General features: G+C 41.9%; 1 protein-coding gene across 2 annotated transcripts in view; it reads left to right on the forward strand.

The window, feature by feature from the left end:
- The window catches only part of ADGRV1 (adhesion G protein-coupled receptor V1), a 355,871-nt gene that overhangs the window by 271,692 nt on the left and 60,672 nt on the right, over window positions 1-23,507 (forward strand). For both annotated transcript variants that reach the window (XM_075271519.1, XM_075271528.1), the window contains 2 exons: window positions 9,597-9,713; window positions 18,368-18,546. In XM_075271519.1, coding sequence (XP_075127620.1) covers window positions 9,597-9,713; window positions 18,368-18,546 — 296 coding nt within the window. The remainder of the gene's footprint in view (window positions 1-9,596; window positions 9,714-18,367; window positions 18,547-23,507) is intronic.

Raw genomic sequence — 23,507 nt, forward strand, 5'->3', positions numbered from 1 at the left:
CAAATATAAGCCGAGACCCCTAATTTTACCACAAAAACCTGGAAAACCTTATTGACTCGAGTATAAGCCTAGCCATAAGTTGCAGTTCTTCAATTTGGCCCGGACACACAGCTGCAAAAGCGACGGCATCTATGTGTACAGGCCCATTGAAATATAATAGTCCATAATTTTATCCACCATTGCAGATAAAAAGTCTGGTCATGTCCATTACAGCTTACTAACTCCATGTGCCTCATAGTAATAGCAGTTAACCTGATCATGTCCCTCACATTAACCCCCTGTGTGCCTCACATAAGAGTTACTGAGATAAGATAAGATAAGATAATCCTTTAATAGTCCCACATTGGGGAAATCTCAGCATGTTACAGCAGCAATAGTAATACAGATACAGAATAATACACAGTAATATATTACAGACGTAGACACACATAAGCTGAGAAGAGAAGATATACTAGGAGTCCATAGCAGCTAAGGAAAAAACGGAAGAGAAAGAGGAAGACTTCATGGTCATCGTCATAATCATTAGTTCTCTGTGCGGAGTGATCTTCGCTTGGTCTGATGTAGATTATACAGCCTGGTCGCGGTTGGAAGGAAAGACCTGCGATAGCGCTCCTTCTCACACTTGGGGTGAAGCAGACGGTCACTTAAAGTGCTGCCAAGTCCCATCAGGGTCCCATACATGGGGTGGGATTTGTTCTCCCGCATGGAGGTCACCACAGATAGTATCCTTCTGTCACCCACCACCTGTACTGCGTCCAAGGGGCTCCCCAGAACAGAGCTGGCCCTCCTGATCAGCCTGTCAAGTCTATTTCTGTCCCTGGTTGATATACTGCTCCCCCAGCAGGCCACACCGAAAAAGATGGCTGAGGCAACCACAGAGTTGAAGAAGGCCCTAAGAAGTGTCCCCTGGACTCTGAAGGCCCTCAGCCTCCTGAGCAGGTAGAGTCTGCTGTGGCCCTTTCTGTGCAGCGCCTCCAGGTGATCAGTCCAGTCTAGTTTATTGTTGAGGATCACGCCTAGATACTTATAGGTCCTGACTATCTCAATACATGTTCCTTGGATCTCCACCGGGGTCGGAGCACCTCTCCACCACCATGTGGGACATATGGAGGTAAGAATTAGGTATCTTCTTAATTAAGGTCCTTTATTAGTACCCCCATATGTCTCACATATTAGTAACCCTTGTATGGGGCACACAGGAGTTAATGTGAGGGACATGATGGGGTTAACTGCTATTAATGTGAGGCATATGGAGTTAGTGAAACTAAATTAATAACCCCAAATGCCTGACATTACTCGGAATAGTAACTCCAGCAGGTACCTGTGTGTTTTACTTTCACCTTACTGTAGCTTCCTCTCCTCTTCTTTGCAGGATGCAGGCACAGAGCAGGGACCTCCTGGGCTTTCATCTCTCTTGCTAGAGAAGGGGGGAGTGTCCTATATCATTATTGTAGCAACCACTGAAGGACACTTCCCCTTCATTTAATTTATGCAGGTCCTTGAAGGTCCTTTGCTCCGTGCCTCATTTTGCCAATGCAAATGCATTGGTTAAGGAACTGATTAGGGCCCCTGACCAATGCATTTGTATTAACAAAATGACCCTGAGTTGGACCCTGACTTGAGTATAAGCCGAGGGGGGGCTTTTTCAGCATTAAAAACTGTGCTGAAAAAATCGACTTATACTCAAGTATATATGGTATCATAACAGTAAGTTGTTGTAGTATGGAAGGAAACATGGGACCCTGTAGGAAAACCACACAAATACTGGAATATCATACAAACTCTTATAGGTTTTAGGCTTTGGACCCCAGTGCTGTAATGTTAACCATAGAAACAGAAGCCTAGCAAGGGGTATGGCATGAGCTGGTAGATGTATGGGCAACCACAACCCAAGTACTGTATATTTATAACTGCATCATAACCATATTGGGTATATTCATCACATTGGGCAACTTAACAGTCAAGTCTGCCCCATATTATGCCACCAATCTATCTCCCACCTGCCAGTACTCCGCTCCCTGACATGCCACGATTCTGATCACAGCTTTATAACTAGCTGGATAGTAATGATATCCCATGTTAAGTCCAAACTGGGGGGTCAGTCAGACAGCACAATCTCTGAACTTGAGAAGTGACTCAATGAAGATAAGTTTACCCAGTGCCTAGTGGCTTCCCTCTATAACCTCTGCACAGAACCACTATGTTTCCCCTATAAGTCACCAGATACTGTATAGTTAGTTACCATCAAGCTTGACAATTTTGCAGCTCTTTCCATCACAATATCCTTTACAACATTCATAAATGATCAAAGAATGGAAACTGCAGTTCAATGTTTACAAATATAATGCACTTGGCGTGAAGGAGCCCTGCATCCAAGAATTGCAATGGCAATTCTGGAATAAACCCTACAACATCATAGATCACTTGCTATGGACAGCCTTAGACAAACCACGTCTGAGGAATCCACTTGTAATAAGGAATGTATTACTTTGACCACATATAACTGTCTAAATAGACCATGAGGGGCCTTCATTTCGGACAGCTCAGTTTAGCCAGGTGGCAGGGAAAGCAAAATGAATGGTTGGCTGTATAGAAAGAGGTATAACCAATAGAAAGAAGAAGAGAGAGGCCACTTCTGGAATACTATGGCTAGTCCTAGATACCTAACCTACAAAAAGACTACTTTAAAGGAACAGGTGTAAAGATGGGCCAAAAATATGGTGGAAGGTATAAAGTATAAAACAAAGCAGAATGAACTTAAAGAATTTTTTAAAATGGCCTTGAGGAAAGCAGTGGAGGAAATTATAAAAACCTTGACGTGTTAATTAAGCTTCAGAAGTCAAGAAATAAACACAAAAACAAAGGGGCAAAGGCAGGCGAGTTGCAGGTGCAATATGCTCAGCTCCCAGGGCCGGAGCACACAGGGGCACAGTGGTAAAGCAAGGAGCAGACTTCTGCTTCAACATTGTATCCCACTGAACCCAGGACAGTTTGGAAGTATGATAACATAGTGTTTCCTGACAAAGTCAGTCCTGTTAGTGAAAAATCTTTTCTTAAGGTTTTTTTTTTTGTGTTTTACAAGAATTTAAAGGGATTCTACCACTAAACCCACATTTTTTTCCAATTACCACGTCGGAATAGCCTTAAGAAAGGCTATTCGTCTCTTACCTTTAGACGTGGTCTAACCGCATCGGAAGACAGAAGAGGCGGGGTTGCAGCTGAAGATGGAGGCGGCGCTGGAACAGAGCTCTCGGACAGCAGTGGGGACGTCCCCATCGCCGTTTGTGCGCTGGGGCCTGCCCTCATTGCTGTGGAGAGCTCATTAGCATACCGGTGAAAAAACGGTATTTGTAAGGAATGCCGCGGCAGAGACCACATCTAAAGGTAAGAGACTAATAGCCATTCTTAAGGCTATTCCGACGTGGTAATTAGAAAAAATGTGGGTTTAGTGGTAGAATCCCTTTAATTTTTTTTCATTAAATACATACAAACTGCTGTTCTAACAGCATAACAGCAAAAGGCTGATTCCACATGTACTAATCTGAAAAAAAAATCTTTGTTATTTAAGGGTTTTTTTTCTCACCCAATAAAAATGTGACAGAGCCTGCTAATTCAAAAAAAATCCCCATGTCTTAAGCACTTTTTTGGTGCTCACTCAATAAATAGTCTTCCAGCCTGTGCTAATCTGAAAACATCTTCATTATTTCAGTACTGCCACTCATGCTGCCACCACTCAGCCAGTCACGTCCTACAGCCTGACTGTTACAGCCACAGTGTTGGCATTAAAAAAAAAAAAAAAAATTTGATTTCACAGCTACTCCCCAAGAGGGATCACTTTTTTGGCTTTTTTTTTTGTTTTTTTTTTAAAAGCCAATTCTTCATCACTTCAATTAGGCACACAGCCACAAATTTGTCTCCCAAATGACCACAAGCCTATAGCACTTACAAGTCATCAAAATGGGCTAATATTTTTAGGGGATATTATTGTGTTTGTAAAAAAAAAAAAAAAAAACATGGGCAAGCATAGTTACTCCCCAAAACGGATAATCTTGGAGTGTTTTAAATATTAAAATACATAAAAGCAAGTACAGTGCAGTATATGGTTAAACACAGAGTTTGTACCCAATGCTTACCATCCAAATTTGTATAGACATAAATCACGCCACTTTGACATAACCTCAGCTGTGTTTGCCGAAAGAGCTAGATATTGGATAGATAAGTTCCTAAGAGCCCTAAGGCTCCATTCACACAGAGTTTTTTGGCGAATGAATCCCATCCCCTTTGCTTGCACTGTAAAACACTGCGATTTAGCCGCAGCATCTCTGCTGCGGGCAAATCGCGGCTTTTATGTCCCGTGGGGCCCCGGTCTTACTTACCCCCCCTGGCTCCGCTGCACTCTCCACCGCTGTTGGCCATCTTCAATGACGTCTGGGACATCATATGACCGGGGGGCTTGCATTGCGACGCATATGAATGCAGGCCCCGGTCATGTGACATCTGGGATGTCACACAAGTAGGTCCAAAGCCTGCCCGGAGTGGTAAGTAACACTGTTTTTTATGTTCCCTTACCTCTCCTGGACCTCCAATCATTATACTCGGGGGTCCGAAAAGACCCCGGGTATAATAGAGCTTGTGGGGCCCGCGGCCCGGTAGTTACGTCCCTGCCTGCGAGTCAGATGCAGCCATCAAAGGAGCCACATCTGGCTCACGACACATAAGACTGACCCCCACAATCACAGGCTTCAAGAAGGCCCTGAAGACTCACCTATTCAGGAAGGCCTACAACCTCCAATAACACCACTGTCACCGCACCGTCATCTGTACAGTCTCCCCCTCTCCTTCTGTGGCTACCCCCTTCCCTCATAGATTGTAAGCCCTCGCGGGCAGGGCCCTCTACCCAACTGTGCCAGTCGGTCATTGTTAGTATTATATCTACCTGTATATTCTGTGTATTGTATGTAACCCCCAAATGTAAAGCACCATGGAATTAATGGTGCTATATAAATAAATAATAATAATAGGTTCCTGACCCTGCTTTAGAAGTACCTTGAGCTGCACACTCAGTTGTGTGCCTGAGGCCTTACACTAGTCCCCCCTTTGTAACGTCTGCAGAAAAATGCAGTGAATCTGGAAGTGAAGAAGATCACCATGCTGGGCCACCTTTCCCTACAGGCCCAATAGCAGCTCCATGGCCTGCATACATTGTAGGTACGCCACTGGGGGTTGAAGTTTCAGGCTTGTTGGGTTTTAACATTCCCAGTCCTTTAATCTAACACCAGATAAGATACTACAGCAACTTATTCCTCTCTCCCTATTAAGTACACATGCACTCTCGGCTGAACTAATCGCACATGTATACAGGAAGGTCAGGAAGAATAGCTGTGGGCTAAATGAGTATTCGGCAGACAGCCACAGTTTCTAAGGTGTTATACCTGCTAACTTCTGCTCCAGATAAAGGAAAAAGGTAATTGAACATCTTTACGTGTTCTTCTGCTCCAATCCCATTCTTTACTATGGGCCCTAGGGCATGAGCATTGTCTAATGTGACGACGCGTTTGTGAAATTATTTGGAGTGCTAATCTGTTAAATAGACCCTCGGTTGCACAATCTTATATCTGCCGTGCTCTCATTGTCCATTTTTTGCTATCACAAGCAAAATTAGTTTGTGTTTATACACGAACTTGAATACTTTAGAGAGCTGAAAAACAACCATGCCGTGGCATGTTACCGGGCTTATCTGATCAGAAGTAAGACTGCATTAATCCAATTACCTCTGGGTAAGCAAGTTCATGGCATTTTTCATTCAGATGAGTCTCCTGTGGTCTCTGCTCTCTCCAACTGTGATTTCTGATGAAGGGAAACCATTTTCTCCTGTTTTTATGGTAAATCCTAATTACTATAATAGAGAAAGAAATCTAACATACGACTTGTTAATATGAAAGCACGCAGAACACGTTTTTTTTCTTTTCAGGATTCTTGTTTAAAAAATTTATTATTAGTGTATTTAGGATTTATATAGTGAGATTAAAGGTGGTTCTGGGGTGACAATACTGATGAATATTGTTAGAATAGGCAGCGAAATTAGATTGGTGGGAGACTCTCAGCACCCCTGCCAATCTGTTTTAGCAAACCATGGCCCTGTGTCCTCTTTATCATTGATATCCATCCATCTGCCTGAGCGGGAAGACAATGCAATACCCACCACTGCTGTTACTAAGTAGACAATGGGCAAGTAGATAGAGCAATGTAAAAGAGGCTGGAAAAGTGGGTCAAGTGCTGCAACCCCTTCATACTGAGTGGTAGGGGTGCCCGAAGATAAACGTTGACTGTCTTGGCTATCCCAATGATAACACTATATAACAAATTTTTATTTTTGTTTTGTATTTGTTTTAATAATGTTATTTTCTGATTATTTAGATCTGAAAAGAATATTAAACGCTAATTTTAACTCAAAAACTTTGGTTTTGGTATCAGGACATCGATATTTTAACTTCATATATTTTAATTAACAAGCATATCATATGTCTAGAACAGGGGTAGGGAACCTTCGGCTCTCCAGCTGCTGTGAAACTATAACTCCCAACATGCTCCATTCACTTCCATGGGAGTTCCAAGAACAGCAGAGCAAGTATGCATGCTGGGAGTTGTAGTTTTGCAACAGCTGGAGAGCCGTACGTTCCCTACCCCTGGTCTAGATGGTGAAATATTCTGGACTGTTCTGAAAACTTCTAACGTCTACATCATTCTAGCCATGTCTGGACGTTGGTAGAATATTCTAGACGTCTCCTGTTTACTATATAAGCACGTCTGCTGGACAGTAATACTTATTGTAATTGTAGTTATAGTGTGATAGTGGATAGCGATATAGTGTGAGAGCAAGTGCAGCAACTGAATAGGACTGAGAAATACAGTGTGTAGTTAGATGCAGAGATGGCATCAAGAGGCTGTAAGCATTCTGCTGATTCATTTTGCTACATATTCATCAAGATGCGAGGCAAGAAATATTCAGTGAGAACATCGGTCAGGATGTGTGAAGCCTATCAGGTATGCTTCGGAGTACAGGTTGAGGACCAGGACAAACCCTGGGCACCTCACTACAGTTGTGAAAACTGCAAAACAGCACTTGAGGGATGGTTCCGAGGGGAAAGAACAGACAGAATGCTACTCCAAGAATTTGACGACCAACCACTCAACCAAATGCTAATTTAGCATGGTTGATCCTTCCAAATGTCGAAGTGGCACGAATGCTCCTCCAGTGGCGTATCCTGATATCCCATCATCAATTGCTACAGTACCACACCGCACTGAGCTCCCCATACCTGCACCTCCTGAAAGAAATCAGCCATCAGAGGAAAGTGGCACATCAGATTTTGATCAAGAAGATGTAACTGATCCAGTCTATAGTGTCAGTAGGGGTGAAACGGAGAGAAACTATTATTATTATTGTTTATTTATATATATATAGCACCATTAATTCCATGGTGCTTTGCATTTGGGGGTTTACATACAGTACACAAAATATACAAACAGATATAATACGAACAATGACCCACTGGCACAGTGGTAGAGGGCCCAATCAAAAGGATCTCAACGACTTGATACGAGATATGGGACTCACAAAGTCCGATGCTGAGCTACTGATACTGACATCTAGACTGAAGCAGTGGAACCTTCTGGACGAAAGTGTTCAAGTTGCAGACCAGCGGAAACAGCATCGAACATTTGCTAGTTTTCTCAGCAATCGTGGTATGCACAAGGCAGAACATTATGTAGAGCTGGTCCAAACTCTTGTGCTCAAGTACCATGAAATGGGCTGCAGGATGTCTCTTAAAGTTCATATTCTTGATGCCCACATCGACAAGTTTAAGGAGAATATGGGGGTATTCTCTGAGGAGCAAGGAGAACGCTTTCATCAAGATATACTGGATTTTGAATGTCACTACCAAGGACAGTACAACGAAAACATGATGGGAGATTACATTTGGGGACTTGTTCGAGAAAGTGACTTAAAGTATAATCATAAATCTAGAAAGCAAACACACTATTAAGTTTAATATCTGGACTGTTACAGTCCTTTATAATGACATTATTTTTCTATGACATTTTGTTATTGTATATGAAGCTAGACAGCTGAATATAGTCGTTATTTTTTACTAATATCAGATATTTTTATTGTTTTTGACGCATTGGTCATAAAAACAAAGTTGATTAATAATAATTAGTATTTTCTGTAATGCCAACCTATGCATTGTTAGGAAATAACATTTGATGAACAAGGACATTACACTCTGTTACATAGTGTAATCCATAACTATTGTGACCATGGAAAATCCCTTTAAAGAGAACCTTTAATGTCCCCCCGCACATGCTATTTTATATACCACTAGAAAGACAACAGTGCAATGAATTCAGCACACCATCGGCTTTCCGGTTATGTGCCCTGGAACTGGAGATGTCAGTGCCGTTACCGATCTCTGCCTATTGTCAGAAGCTATGGGAAGAATATGCAAATCCGCCTTCCATGATGTAATTAGGAAGACAGTTGCTGCCTCATTGTTGCAAACCAATAGAGGGCGCTCACTGGAATGTGCAAGCCTGTCTTAAGACAGGATTCCAGTGAAATAACCCAATAATGGCTGCTCCCTTTAGCCTCATGGGCATTCCTGATAGTGTAGCTGGGCTGTGAGGAACGCCCCTCTTGACAGTATATGTCCATAGACTTGTACCGAGGGGGCGTTTCTAACAACTCAGTGTCATTGCTGGGCAGTAAGGAACGCCCCCCCCCCCCCCCTCTGACAATATATAGCTATGGACGAGTACTGTCGGGGGGACCTTCCTCACCGCTCAACGTCATTCCTGGGCTGTGAGGGCATTCCTCACAGCCCAGGAATGATGTTGAGTGGTGAGGAACACCCCCCTCCCCCATTCAGTACAAGTCTATGGGAAAATAACTAACGGCACTGATACCTCCAACCCGGGGACACATAATGGGAAAGCTGAAAGTGCGCTGAATTCAGCGCACTGTCGATTTTCTAGCTCTATATGAAACTGCATGTGTAGGAGGAAATGAAAAGTCCTCTTTAAAGACTCTTAGATTATAGTTTGTGGTATGCTGGTGTATACTGTTGTATATACTCATTGTATACTGGTGTATACTGTTTCCCTGTGTATCAATGACTTTATATAAGGTGCATGGAAGTTTATTGGGTTATCGGCCAAACCAGACACTTATGTACAGTCAGACGGATGTCTCCGGTTTGCCTGATAACATGAATTACGTATCAATATTTATGGGGCAGACATTGACCTGCAGGGTACCTACCTATCTCATACATTAAACTCTATGATACTTTTTTTATTATTTCTGTAAATCCACATAATCCTTATCCACGATATACCGTATATTGCACAATATTAAGATTGAATACAATTGCTGCCTCTCCAGAGTACCGAGAACACTGCTCATCATTACTAATTAGCCAAATGGTGGAAATATATAATGAAGTCATTGCCATGTTAAGTGGAATTGTCTTGTTGATGAACTCTTGCCCTTACAATGTAATATCCTTATTAATGGGACTTGTGTTCTGTTGTAGATCTCATTTCTGGCCTCTGCTTACATTAGCCCTGAACTCTCCAATGAAAGCTGTGCAGGTTTAGCATCTATCACACACTACTTCTACCTCTCTCAGTTCGTCTGGATGCTTATTGAGGTGAGTTATAATCCGAAATGTCAAATAGGCCCTGAATTATTTTTATTGTCAGAAAATGACTTGGTAAAAAAGTGGTATAAATCTGTGTCATCGCTGCCAACGTGGAAATCTTCTTATGACTATGATTGGATTTCAGATATATTAAAAGAGTTTTCCAAGACTGGATATTGATAACCTCAGGATAGCTCATCATTTACCATCAGATTAGTGGGGTGATGAGAGCTAAACATGAACATAAAAATAGCTGCATACCGTACACATGTCCACACCATTAGGTCAGACGGGTTTTCTAGTTTCAGCTTTGTATAAAGAAAAGTGTGGCCTGATATTATTTATATCATTCTAATATGCTCTTGAAAAGCATGAGGACACTGGCATAACTATCGGGGTCACAGAGCCCAGAAGCCACAGGGGCCCACAGGTCACCCTTGACACACTAGGGCTGGTTGATCTCTTCTATGATGGCTGACAGTCTGTGCTTTGTAAATGTATTGCCCCTGCACCTTGGTGCACTGTAGAGAGATTTATGATACACAGACTTCAACATTCAGAAAGGAGAAAATCAACCGTTTCATGACAAAAATAGCAATTGCTCAGTAACAAATAGTCAAGAGGGATTCTGAGGAATAGGCTGTGTCATAAAAGGGGGCATGATTATTATGGTAGGGATGAGAAATAGGATAAACTTGTGTTTACAGACATGTGAAAGTGTCTTCATGGTCTGGGTCCAGATAGAGGAGGAAAAGGAAATGTAATGGCTGCTAAGTTGTATGGCTGGTATGGCTCTGAGGAGAAGTTACGCAGGTGGCCCCAGTTGAGCTTTTCAACCAGGACTTGTGAGGAAGTCTAACTTAGGCTTCATGTACATGACCATGTGCACATTCCGTGTGCTAGATGTGTTTTTCACAGATAGCACACTAACCCATTCATTTCTATGACCCTATACATACGACCATTCCTGTCTGTTTTGGTCCCTATGAATGGGGCTCTAAAAGCACGGCCAATGTCATCTGTCATCGGTATATATACCGATGTACTGCGCATGTGTTTCACTTTGACTCAGCTGGAAGAAGACGGTGAAGACGACGTAGCTGACGAAGATTGAGGCGGTGCTGGAGCGAGTTCTCTCGCAGCATTGGGCCTCATTTGCATACTGAAGAAAACCAGGATTTATATTGAACGGCGGTGTGGAGAAGACAACGAAAGGTAGGAGAGGAATAGCCTTTCTTCAGGCTATTCTGACCTGTTAGGCAGAAAAAAAAAAAGTTTTAATGGTAGAATCCCTTTAATGTTTTGTTATGACAGATGTGCTTTAGTGAAATAACATGGCATCTATTTGGTAACAACTTACTATGCAGTGACAAGTACATTTTAACCAGTAAGGAATAACCTACATTAACCTACATGAGTTTTTATGTTGCGCTTTCTCATATTAAGATTATAGAGTTGAGGTTTCGGAAACTTGATCCTGATAAGGTTACAAGATAAGAGTAAGGAAAAATAAATACATGTGCAGTATATACCAAGGACTTCTTGTAAAGCCTAGTCACCAATTTGTCCCTGCTTGAGATATGACTTACTGGAAACCTCTGGCGGCACATTATAAGCCCCATTGTTTTGAATGGCTTGTTCTATAAAATTTAGTGATAGAAATCTCCGGTAATGAAAATCTCTAAGCAGAGCTGAATAGGTTTAAGTGCTGTATAATTCTGGAAATCCTCTGTGAGATGTGACTTGTGGAACAATACTATTATATCTGTTACATTAAATTCACACTAGCGTTGTCTGTCCATTGTTCTAGTCCAACAGATTTCTCTGTTAGTCCCGCTAGGGGCTTTACAATGTTACTGTGTCATTTCTTTGGTATACTCAGTATATTAAACCATTGTCTTGTGAGTAACAAACTATTAGATAATCTATTAGACCGTGGCAGGCCTTGAGGCCTTGAGGCCATGAGAACCCATTGGCACCTCTGGTTGTGTTATAGTGAGAATATTGGGATGACGGAGGGAGTATCTTTTCTTAGATGCCACACCCACTATTGATCGCGATGTCTAATGAGTTGTATGTCTAGGACACAATGGAGTACAACTTCTAAGCCTGTGCCACCCACTGGATGTCATGAGATTTAATAGAAATATAAGCTAGGTTTACGACTACAAAGCAATGCTAGTCACCTGACAGCAAGCTGCAAACTAGCTGTATGTTCAAAATACGCTCGGTCTGTTTGCAACTTGCTGCCATGTGATTATTTTATAAAATTTATGTGAATTGCATGCAATTTTAGATTAGCAAAACCAATTAAACAGCAAAAAAACAAAACACAGACTTGTTAAACTTAGCTGTCGTCCATGTGACTTATATTAAAGTCTGTGCTGGTAAAGTCACTGGATACTTGGTTCCTGCAACTAAAACTTCATGAGGCTAAGGCCCCACGTAGCGAGCCGCAGCAAAAAAGTGCTGTGGGAAAAACCGCAGCGGCAACACATCACGGTTTTTCTCTCAGTACTTTTCACAGAAAAGCCACAGAGGTTTCCTCTGTGGACTTTCTGCTTGCATTATACCTACAGTATAAGGAAACCGCCATCATTTCCGTAGGTATAATTGACATGGTGCGATTTCCAAAACCGCAATGGTTTTGGACATTGTAGTGGATCCACCACATGTATTTTTCTGCAAGGTGTAGATGGGATTCGCCTTGCAGTGATTATAAAATGCTGCATTTTTTCTCTGCAGTGTTTCTGCCGCAACCAAGCCCCAGCGTTTACACCACGTGGGGCCCCTGCATAAGGTTTTTCTGGAACCATTGCTTGAACTTGTGTTTATAATAATGACTTGCAATGTTGCCTTATGACATTGTGATTTTCATGTCACCTGATGTGTAGCCTTAGGTCTCGTTCACATGGGGCAAGAGGGGGTGGATTTTGAATCCACCTCAAAATCCGCACACTCACAATAGAGGTCTATGTAGACTGCTAGTGTCCTTTTTTCCGTGAGCGGTTTGTTCCCGCTCGATGGAAAAAAGAAGCAAGCTGCCCTTTCTTCAGGCGGATTCCGCGGCCGATTCCGCCTCGCAACAGCCCTCCGGACTAAGCCCATTCATTTGGGCCTACTTCGGAGCGGTAAGCCGCGACAGTCGCGGCAGGCGCTTTTTCCCGTGTCAAAATCAGGACCAAAATACGCTGACACTAGCCCTGTGTGAACTAGCCCTTAGCCCTAACCCTTATTAATGTGCATTTAGAAATCCCATGGGTCAACACCTAGATACTAGTGAATTGTTAGACGATATCACCCGTACCATGCCTGGGACTCAATATGGAGTCATTTACAATATTTACACAAGACCTGGTACTATAAATGCATTAGTAAATTGCTTAATGTCTATTTTGCCATTCTTGTTTGCTAGTGGAAGTCATTATTATAGTTTTATGATCACATTATGGTTACTTGTCTTTCCGTCCATAAAAAAAACAAACTAAATGCTTCACTACAGAGATATCCAGTGTCTCATCCATACAAGTAATACGGCCCACATGTAAGAAGATTATGTTTGCACATACTGTCATTTCTATCCACAATTATCTAAGCAGTGATAGGACATTGGTATTAGCGGGTCACACAGAGTTTACCCTGATAAGTCAGATTCATTTGCTCAGTTTACATTTAACATTAGTTCACTGAAAAAAAAACAAAAAAAACAATCAAACAAAAAAGATCTAGACCATATAAATGGGATGTTAGAACGTGCAGAAAGGAAGACAAAGTATTGGGCTCAACTAGGACTAGGAGGCACTTGGACCACCTTTCCATGGATTTTGTGCTCCCTTTTCCGTAGATATAATTTACATGCTGCGATTTCCAAAATAACAAACTTTTGGAAATTGCCCTGTGTCCGGGCTGCATATTTTATCACATAACAACTTTTTTTTTTCTTTTTGCGGCGTTTTCACCATGTGGGGCCCCGGCCTAAGTGAGTTGTTTAATAGTGGCAGAAAACCTTTTTCTATGGTTTTTACTCTGTGATATCAAACTGCAGATGCAAGTCAAAGTTTGCTACATATATACATGCAGATTGTAAGTCAATGGACTTCTACTTACATACAGTTTTCATTACTTTGCTGATATAATGCTATTAAAAAGTCCATGTTGTATAATGGAGTATGATCTACACTCATTGTGCTATAGAACAGGGGGATCTGAGCAGATTGATGTATAACATTATGAGAAAACATTCAGGATAACCTGTCACTTATCCATTTAGGTCTCATTTTGGGCTCATGAGTCTAGGCATAATACTATTTAGTGGCTGGCAGCCTACCGTCTATCAGTGTGCATCCTAAGATAACTGTCAATCACTGAGTACTCTGCCCTTGGGATTTCTAAGCTTAGAATATTCAGAGACTTAGGGAAGCTGTCTAGGACTATGTTATTGAGCTTCACTTCTTTTTCTAAAATTTGGCATCACGTACATTGATCACATAGCCATGCCGTAGTACAGTCCCTTTCAAATGAATGGAGCTAGCTGCAATACCAAGTGCCACCACTGTACTAGTTAAGTAAAAATTTCCTAGAAATCAATATCATAGCCCAGGGCAACCCCTTTAAGTGGAAAAAATATATATGACACTGAAGTTTCTGTACAAAGCTGTATATCATTCTGCTTATCTTGCTCTATAACATGCTTACTACAGGTACAACTGGACTGCATTTTAAACATGACAAGTTTACTTTAATGGAGTTGTCCAGGAATTAGAGCAACCCATGGGGTGGCCAGGGAGCTGTAATATTTAAGGAAAAAAAAATACTTACCTCTCCCTGGTGTTTCAGTCTTGTGCCCTGGAATCTATTAGTGACCTCAGTCTATCAGTGACCCAGGGGTCACACAGTGGGTCAGTGGTTAGCACTGCAGCCTTGCAGCGTGGGAGTCCTGGTGTTCAAATCCATCTGCAAAAAAACATCTGCAAGGAGTTTGTATGTTCTCCCCGTGTTTGCATGGATTTCCATTCCATATTCCAAAAAAAAGAGATACTGATAGAGGAAAAATGTACATTGTGAGCTCCGTATGGGGCTCACAATCTACATTAAAAAAAAAAAATAAAAGTTACACAGCGCCCCAATAAAATCCCTTCCCACAATCTATAGAAACATATAAAGACAGATTTTGGACACCAGAGCTTCCTAACCATTGGTCAGATCCCCACTTATCAGGTAGTTATCCTCTATTCTATCAACTTCAAATCTTGGTTCAACCCCATTAAGGTGCCCATATACCTGTAAACACTTATTCAGCCAATAGCTATTCCTCCTGATGCCAGCATACACACGCAAGCGCAACTGAACCAAGATTGCATGTTTTCTGTACACATGATGCAATAGTCCGTTGAGCCAAGTCATAATTGTATTGACGCGCAGAATAAAGTGATCATGTCCTTTTTGTTGCACAGTGAGTAGGGTAAACAAAACTGATAAAACAATGGTGGAATTGCAAGTGAAATTCTACCCCATAGATATTTTTGTTCTACTGTTTCCCAATAAGTTGTAGAACATTAAAAGGTGCCATTTGAAAATGCAACTTGTCCCATAAAAAACAAGCCTACATTGTGCTATGTCAATGAAAAAGTATAAAATATATGGAAGACAAGGAGGAAAAATCGAAATAAAAAAATGCAAAGTGGCCATCACCAGAGTGAATTAAACATTTTGTATCATTATTGGTTGTAATATAGTGTACTGTTTAACCAATATGGTCTGTGATTGTGTCTTTAAAGGGGAACTCTCAGCCTTACATATATATCGCACAAAGTGGGGTCTTTATTACATAACATTGTTTAACAGAGTTTATGTGGGTCGGGGAATGAAAGTGAATGTTTGATTGTTGAAACTGTGAAAGATTTGTCATATCCCGAGCGTGTCTACAACATATGGCAAATATGAACACAACTCAACAGATTTTTCCATTGCTAATGAAATGAAGGCAAATCCTCCATTTATTTATAGATTTCTTATTTAAAATCTAGAATTTCATTTACACATTAGATATAAGAGGCCATTGCCTACAAATGACAGCGCTCTTGTGCAGGAACGCTTTTATTTTATAGTCGTATTCCTGATCAGCTAACAAGAATATTTGCTGTAGAATAGGAAGTTAAAACCTTATTATTTTGAGCAATTTGTTATTAACACAGGGCCCGTCTCCTCTCCAGATATGTCTGTTGCTGTAAATAATCGTAATTTCACAATCCTGCAGCTTCTGTTCTCACAGCCTTGTGCTAGACTATGTAGAGACATACCCCTTTGTAGAAGAGAATGGTAGCAACCAGCTGTCAATTGATTCATACACTTCTAGGAGGAATAACAGAGGAACGGCAAACGCAGAATTCTAAGAAAATAGGCTTCAGAATTGTTATTTCACAGGGAATGCCACTATTTACTAAAACAGGCATGTCCGGATCCACAACGGGTCCTCTTGAAGTCATTTGCAGATAAGTCAGAGAATTTTGCCAGAGGCACGTGAAAAGTTAGAGCCGGAGGAACGACTGTGTAATTGATTTTTCCTACAATTTCAATGGTATCCACTGAAACCAGAGGAGAGTCAGATCAAATCCTCTGGTCTTACCAGTACTGAGGGTTCTTATGATGGGAATCCATTATATAAGTCAACATGCCTCTATAGGATTTCAACAAGGTGTGGTTTAATGATTCATGCACATGACCAAGTGTGCTAGCCAACTGACTTCCAGGCTTCCGTTACTATATTTGTAAAGTGTGTCCTATTCAGATCAGACACACGGATCAGGAAAGACTGAAAGACAGTCTGACTCTATTCTGCACACTTGCCTAAATTAACAAACTTTGCAAATGATTACAGATATAGTTATATGCAGAAGGGTAACTACCGGGGTAGCAGCGGTAGCGGCTGCCACAGGGTCCGGGAAAACAGATAGCGCTGCAGATTTTTTATTTTTTTAATAGTCCATTACCTGCTGAAGTAACTCCAACAGGTAACAGGCCGTATTCACTTACCAATCCTGGCTCCTGCCACCAGCACTTCTTCTTCTGCAGAGGCTATGATCAGGAACAGAGTTCAGTAAATGAGGCCGCGGGCACACCGCAAACATTATCATTATACTCGGGGGGTCTTTTTAGACCCTCCGAGTATAATGGTCAGAGGCCTAGGAGAGGTGCGGGAACATAAAGAACACTGCTATTTACCTCTCCTACACTCTGTAAGACTTCAGGCCTTCTTGGTGACATCACAGATGTCATATGGGCCGAGGCCAGCGTCTTTATGCGTTGCAACGCAAGCCCCGGCTCAAGTGACGTCTCTTCCATCATTGAAGATGGCCGACATTACCAGGGAGTGCACCGGAGCCAGGGAGAGGTAAGTAACAGTGTTTTTTATGTTTGTATTCTCCCCTGGGTCTCTGATTATTATAATCTGGGGTCTAAAAAGACCCTAGAGTATAATAATTGTTCATGGGTGGTCACAGTGGGGCACAATACTGTGTCCAAGGGCTACTATGCGGCATAGTACTGTGTGCAGGGGCCACTATGGATAATAATACTGTGTGCAGTAATACTGTATGCCATAGTAGCCCCTGCACACAGTATTATTCTCCATAGTAGCCCCTGCACACAGTACTGTGCTGCGCCAACCAGCCTATGTGGAAAAATAAATATTTGGTTTCCCAGTATATGAATTCCTGGAAATTCCTTTAAAGGGGTTGTCATATTAGAGACACGTATCCCCTATCCACAAGATAGGGGACAAGTGTCACATCACTGGGGGTCTTACTGCCAGGTCCTTCAGCTATCAAAACAGGGGACTAGAAGGCATCCGTGCCTACTTCATATGAATGAAGCGCAAGTGCACTTGTATGACTAACTCCATTCACTCCAATCTTCGGTAGCCATGGCAGCCCCATAAATGCTTCTTCATTCACATGGTGGAGGCATAGTGGATTTATGGTCCCCCCTTCCTCTGATACCTGGGGATTCCGCAGTTAAACGCCCAACAATGTGATGCTTAAACCCTATCCTGTGGATATGTTATAAATGTCTTTAAAGGGGCTCTATTGTTGGGAAAAGTCATGTTTAACTAAGCACATACTTGCATAGTCTTTAGAATGGCTATTGCACACCTACCTTTTATATGTAAATCCCCTCAGTAGTTTTTGAATAAGCCCGTTTTTATTCATATGCTAATTAGCATACAGCATGCACCCGGAAGTCTCATCATGCACGCTCTGCTATTCTCTATGTGTGTGAGAGTAGGAAGATGAGTCATGAGAAGCAGCAGCCTCTCTGTTCTCACACCCATAGAGAATAGCAGAGGGTGCAGGATGAGACTTTCGAGTGCACGGTGGATGCTAATTAGCATATCAATAAAAACAGACTCATTCAAAAACTACTGAGGGGATTTACATACAAAAGGTAGGTGTGAAATAGCCTTTCTAAAGGCTATGCAAGGATGTGCTTAGTTAAAAATTACTTTTCCCGATGATGGAGCCCTATTAATGAGACAACCTCTTTAACAGGAATTCTTCATGTTATTGTATTATTATATTCTCTATTTTTTCTTGTATATTCATACATGTTGTATAGTATATATGATGCATTACTTTACTTATGATCCCTATGATGTTTTTTTTCAGGCAGTTAATTTCTGGTATGTTCTGGTGATGAACGATGAGCACCCAGAACGACGCCATTTGATCTTCTTTGTGGTGGGATGGGGACTTCCTGCAGTGGTGGTTGTCCTACACTTGGTCATTCTCAAAAGTATCTACCATAAGAAGATAACTGAGATTTATGGTTTGGTCCATGGAGACATGTAAGTTTTCCTAAATGAATTTTTTTACAAAAAATTCCTTCCAATTTTTAGCAGAAACCAGTTGCTTGACCGATAATTTGAAGAGATCCTAAAGTGTCTTCTTGCAAGTGATAACCACTCCACTGAACCCAATGGGTTAGCGCGCTTCACGAAGAGCTGAAGAGGTTCTACATAATATAATATCAGGACATGAATTTGTTGAAATGTTTTGTGTATCTTTATTTTTAGACTTTAATATATACAATGTAATTCATGAACTGACAAACATCAACTCTCCGGCTAAACAATATACGCAGAATATAATTTGTCCTATTCTTTATGCTAGCGGCTCATTAAGACGTAAAGAGAATGCAGAGGCGTATAAATAAAAGTCATGGACGGGGTTTATTAATACCTACGGATGAAGATCCAAAATGTAGAAATAAATAGAGATTAAAACCCAAAGTTAATTACGTCCCCCGCAGTATATTCATTATGAGGGAATCAGGTCCATTTATTGTGAAAATTGGTATTTGCAGATGCTGACACCTAGAAATATGATTTGCATGTCCAAATTGCTTTGAACAGTGAGATGTTTGTCCTGTCATGCTTCACAGTTAGAGTCTTTACTCCGTGGCCCTTATCACACTGTGTAATATTGCTGCGTCCTTCCAGCCTGTCTACTCTGCCCGCACTTGTTATGTTCTCCTCCTGGTTACAAGGTGACTTCTGAATTCCTGCTAATGATCAGTTTATAGTTTCTGTAAGAGAAAAGAGAGCAACAACTGTCTGGCACTGCTGGCAACTGAGAACGGCTGAAAATGATGAATAAACTGGAGTTACAGAACACAAAGAACCTGCAATTATAACACAATATACTGGATAAGATCGCTGAATGCAGCTATATATATATATATATATATATATATATATATATATATACGCATAAGAGATTCTCTTCGCCTAGTCTGACATTTGGTTTATTATATAATTGTATTCCCCGGAAATATGAGATCTGGTTCATCTTTTCTTATAACTCAGCACTGATCCGTTCCTTTATTGTTCCTGCTAGAAATGGAGAAAGACTGAAGTGGGCGTTACCTGTTGGGGTTGTATTTCTGCATACTCTTACTTTGTCTAATCATTTCTACCATAACTCTATCCGCTGAAAAACCACTATTATTCAGTATGCAAATCACATATTCTGAGTCAAGGGCTAGAGAGCTAATAGCAGAAGTCATGCTCTCTGTGGCCATATTCCGGCCGCTCCATTCTGATTGATATCCCTTTGCCTCTTGATTTCTGCCATTAGCTTTCCATCTTATGACTCCAAACAAGTTATTTTTATACAGAAGTGATTTTTCTGCCGAGCTGGCGGGATCAGACCTGCATTATGATTCATGCCCTCTGAGCTACTGATTGTGGTTTGGGGGAAGTGGGGGTGGGGTGGGGCAGAGGGTGCTAACAGGTTTTCTTGAAGTCTCCTTTTCTCATCTTTTCTAGAATTGACTTTGACAGTGGCATAGTGTTTCTGTATAATCACATCTGGAAGTAGAACAATGTGTTATTGAACCATACAAGCATATAACCCATGATAGAGGCTCCAGCATCCATCTGTACAAAATATGTGCTCATCCACTTTTAGCAGCCTTATGCTCTCTGTTCTTATTATTATACACACATGGAGCGCTGTGGTTTGGGTATCCATTATTGTGATTGAACCAAGGTCCACCCAAGAATCGTCTGGGGAGCCAGACTGAACCTAAGTCCTTGGATAAATTGGTTCTAAGAATTCGCTCTCATGCTTTCCCCAGGACATGCTTACTAGACTGAGTTTCCACATCCTGTGCAAAGCACTTTCGCTCATGGAGCCCATGGTTTACTGGGCAGTTTGCTCTGAACTTTCACTTATGTAAATAGCTTTACTATACATTAAGGCTAAAGCCCCACATTGCAGAAAAACAGCTTTTTTTGTTGTTGCAGATTTCTTGAGCCAAAGCCATGATTGGACTGAGCAGAAGGGAAAATTACTGTATAACAGCTTCCTTTATATTTATATTTCTCATTTGATTGTAGCCTCCTGGCTTTGGCTCAAAAAATCACAACAAAATTTGCAACAAAAAAAGCTGCTTTTTCGACACATGGGGCCTCAGCCTAAAGGTTTTAGCCGACTACCGTATATACTCGAGTATAAGCCGACCCGAATATAAGCCGACCCCCCTAATTTTACCACAAAAAACTGGGAAAACTTATTGACTCGAGTATAAGCCTAGGGGGAAATGCAGCAGCTACTGGAAAATTTCAAAAATTAAAATGGCCGAGTTCTTGGGTGCAGTAAGTGCTGGGAAAGGGGAGGGGGTGTTTTGGTTGTCTGTCTGCCCCTTCCCTGAGCTTGAGGACTGGGTTTTTTACCCCCACTTGGAATTCAGCCTGGCTGAATATAGGGGATCTGCAGTGCTCCTATTAACCCCTTCCCGACGGAATAGAAGCACTGCAGATACCCTATATCCAGTAGACCGGGCACTCTCAGACACAGGGATACCTAATGTGTTTCACAGTCATTTTCTACTTTGAGGGCAGGTTCACACCAGCGCCCAATCTCAGTTATGCAGGTTTCCGTTTCCTGCCCGAGAAACATTCATGGGTTTGAAAAGTGTCCGCCGGTGAGCGTCTTCTGCTCTCCGCATTGAAACCGTTTTCAAGTGTATTGCCGTCTATGGGAGATTCTCTACATTACTATTACGGCTGGTCATAGACCAGCCGTAATAGTAATATAGCGATGACAGGCCTGTGAGCCTTCATTAGGCTCCCGGCTGTCGTCGGAACAGGTCAGCTACTGTGAGCTCGCTGCGCAGGAGCCGGCCTGCAACTTTAAAGGTATGGGGCCGGTGGGGACCGGCCCCGGGGGCTAATTTTGAACTAGGAGGGGGGGAGGACATCTCCGGAGGGCACCTCCGCTGTAACGCTCAGAGATCGCAGGCATAAGCTTCAGCATCTCTGCTGTAAGCATTACAGCGGAGGTGCTGGTTTCTATGGCGACCGCTCTGCAGAGCGGCGCCATTACGTTTACAGCCCGGCATCCGGACCCGGCATCCAGACACCGCGGCGGGTGCCGGGGCCCACATCATCGCCACGCTCCTGCCAGGAGCGCGGCAATGCTGTACATTAAAATCTGCAGAAGTACTTACGGTACTTCTGCTAGCAGGGCAGGAAGCAGACATGCCGGGTGCGGGCCTGAGTTTACGTGGCTACGTCACCCGGCGTGTGATGGAGCGGTGTGGGGGGGCGGGGTCTGCTATCCTGGCCTGCTAGCAGAAAATTACCGTAATGACCCGAATATAAGCCGAGGAGCACTTTTTCAGCACAAAAACTGTGCTGAAAAACTCGGCTTATACTCGAGTATATACGGTAATTGTTATTGATGCCGTGTCCTCAGAATAGGTCATCCGAAAATGACTGATGAGGTGCTCATATACCGCGTGACTTTTTCACTATTTACATTGCATGCTGTCTGTTTCATAGTGACTGTACAATATCATTATGCTTTCTTTTTTTTAATGTAGATTGTGCGCCACATATAGGGCTCACAATGTACATTTTTTTTCCTATCAGTATGTCTTTGTAGAATGGGAGGAAATCCAGGCAAACACAGGGAGAACATACAAACTCCTTGCAGATGTTGTTCCTGGCAGGATTTGAACCCAAGACTCCAGCGCTGCAAGGATGCAGTGCTAACCACTGAGCCACCGTGTTGTTCCAATACCATTACACTTTTTTTTCCATAGAAGTCAAAGAGAAGAAGTTGTAATGATATTGTCTCACTACTATGAATTAGACAACGTCCAGTATGAAAAGAGGTCATAATACAGCTCATCATTGGGCGGTCCCGGGTGTCAGACCCTACCAATCGATTACTGATTACTTATCCCGAGGATACATCATCAATAACAATAAGCTGGAAAGCCCTTTTAATTCAAAGGTAAAAGTGTTGAAACCTGTCATGAGAAATTAGACCATCACCAACTTGTTATTCATGGTGGTGACAGGTTCATAAGGTGACATAAACAAGCTAACTTTAATTGCTGTATTCCCATGCCTGTATAAAGTAAAATGAGCAGAGCCGCTCCCTGGAAAGTCAAGCTGAGCAAGCCTCTAAGACCAGCTTCACTCCGTGACTTTGTACAGGCACTAGAATACATACAGCGAGAACAGTCAGTTTTCAATATAATCTCAAATCTGTCAAAAACTACATAGAAATTGTGAACCTGCCATTGACTTAGATAACAAGTTGGTGGAGATGGTTTATGCCATCAGGAAATAACTTGCATGGAAGGTATTAAAGGGGTTGTCAAATATCTGATTGGTGGGGGCTAACAGCAGGTCAGCTATTCAGGGGTATGTCTGGTCCTGTGCTATACAATCCACTGAGCTGCTCCATACACTATATAATGGCGGACGTTAATACAGTAACTGAGCACGACCAGTATACAGGACATGGAGCTATTTCCTTCTGACACCTTGTACTACATAATACAGGGACCAGATGCATCCTCAAACTGCTGATCCTTGCAGGGACTAGCCGTCAGCCCCCCACCAATCAGATATTTATGGCCAATCCTAAGGATAGTCCACAAAATCGTGGACAACCCCTTTAAAGAAAGCATGTATCATCAGATATAATAATTATTCCTGCTGGATGGATTCATAAAGGTATTTTCTTTCTTAAGACACATTATAAAATAAATCACTAGTAGACTGTAAGGATCTTCCATCTGTGAGCATTTAGCTGAAATTTAGCAACTTGTCAATCCTACATTTTTATTTCATAGTTAAACACTGAGCTAAAAATAGTGTAGATGGTTCATCAGCAGAAGCGCTCACTAACCGCAGCTATATTAAGAGTGTGACGTCACTGCAATCTGTCAACATTACTCAGAGCAATGGCAGGTACGGTTCAAACTACACAATGTCACATAGAACGG

Source organism: Leptodactylus fuscus, chromosome 1 (assembly GCF_031893055.1).
Source record: "Leptodactylus fuscus isolate aLepFus1 chromosome 1, aLepFus1.hap2, whole genome shotgun sequence".
NCBI lineage: Eukaryota > Metazoa > Chordata > Amphibia > Anura > Leptodactylidae > Leptodactylus > Leptodactylus fuscus.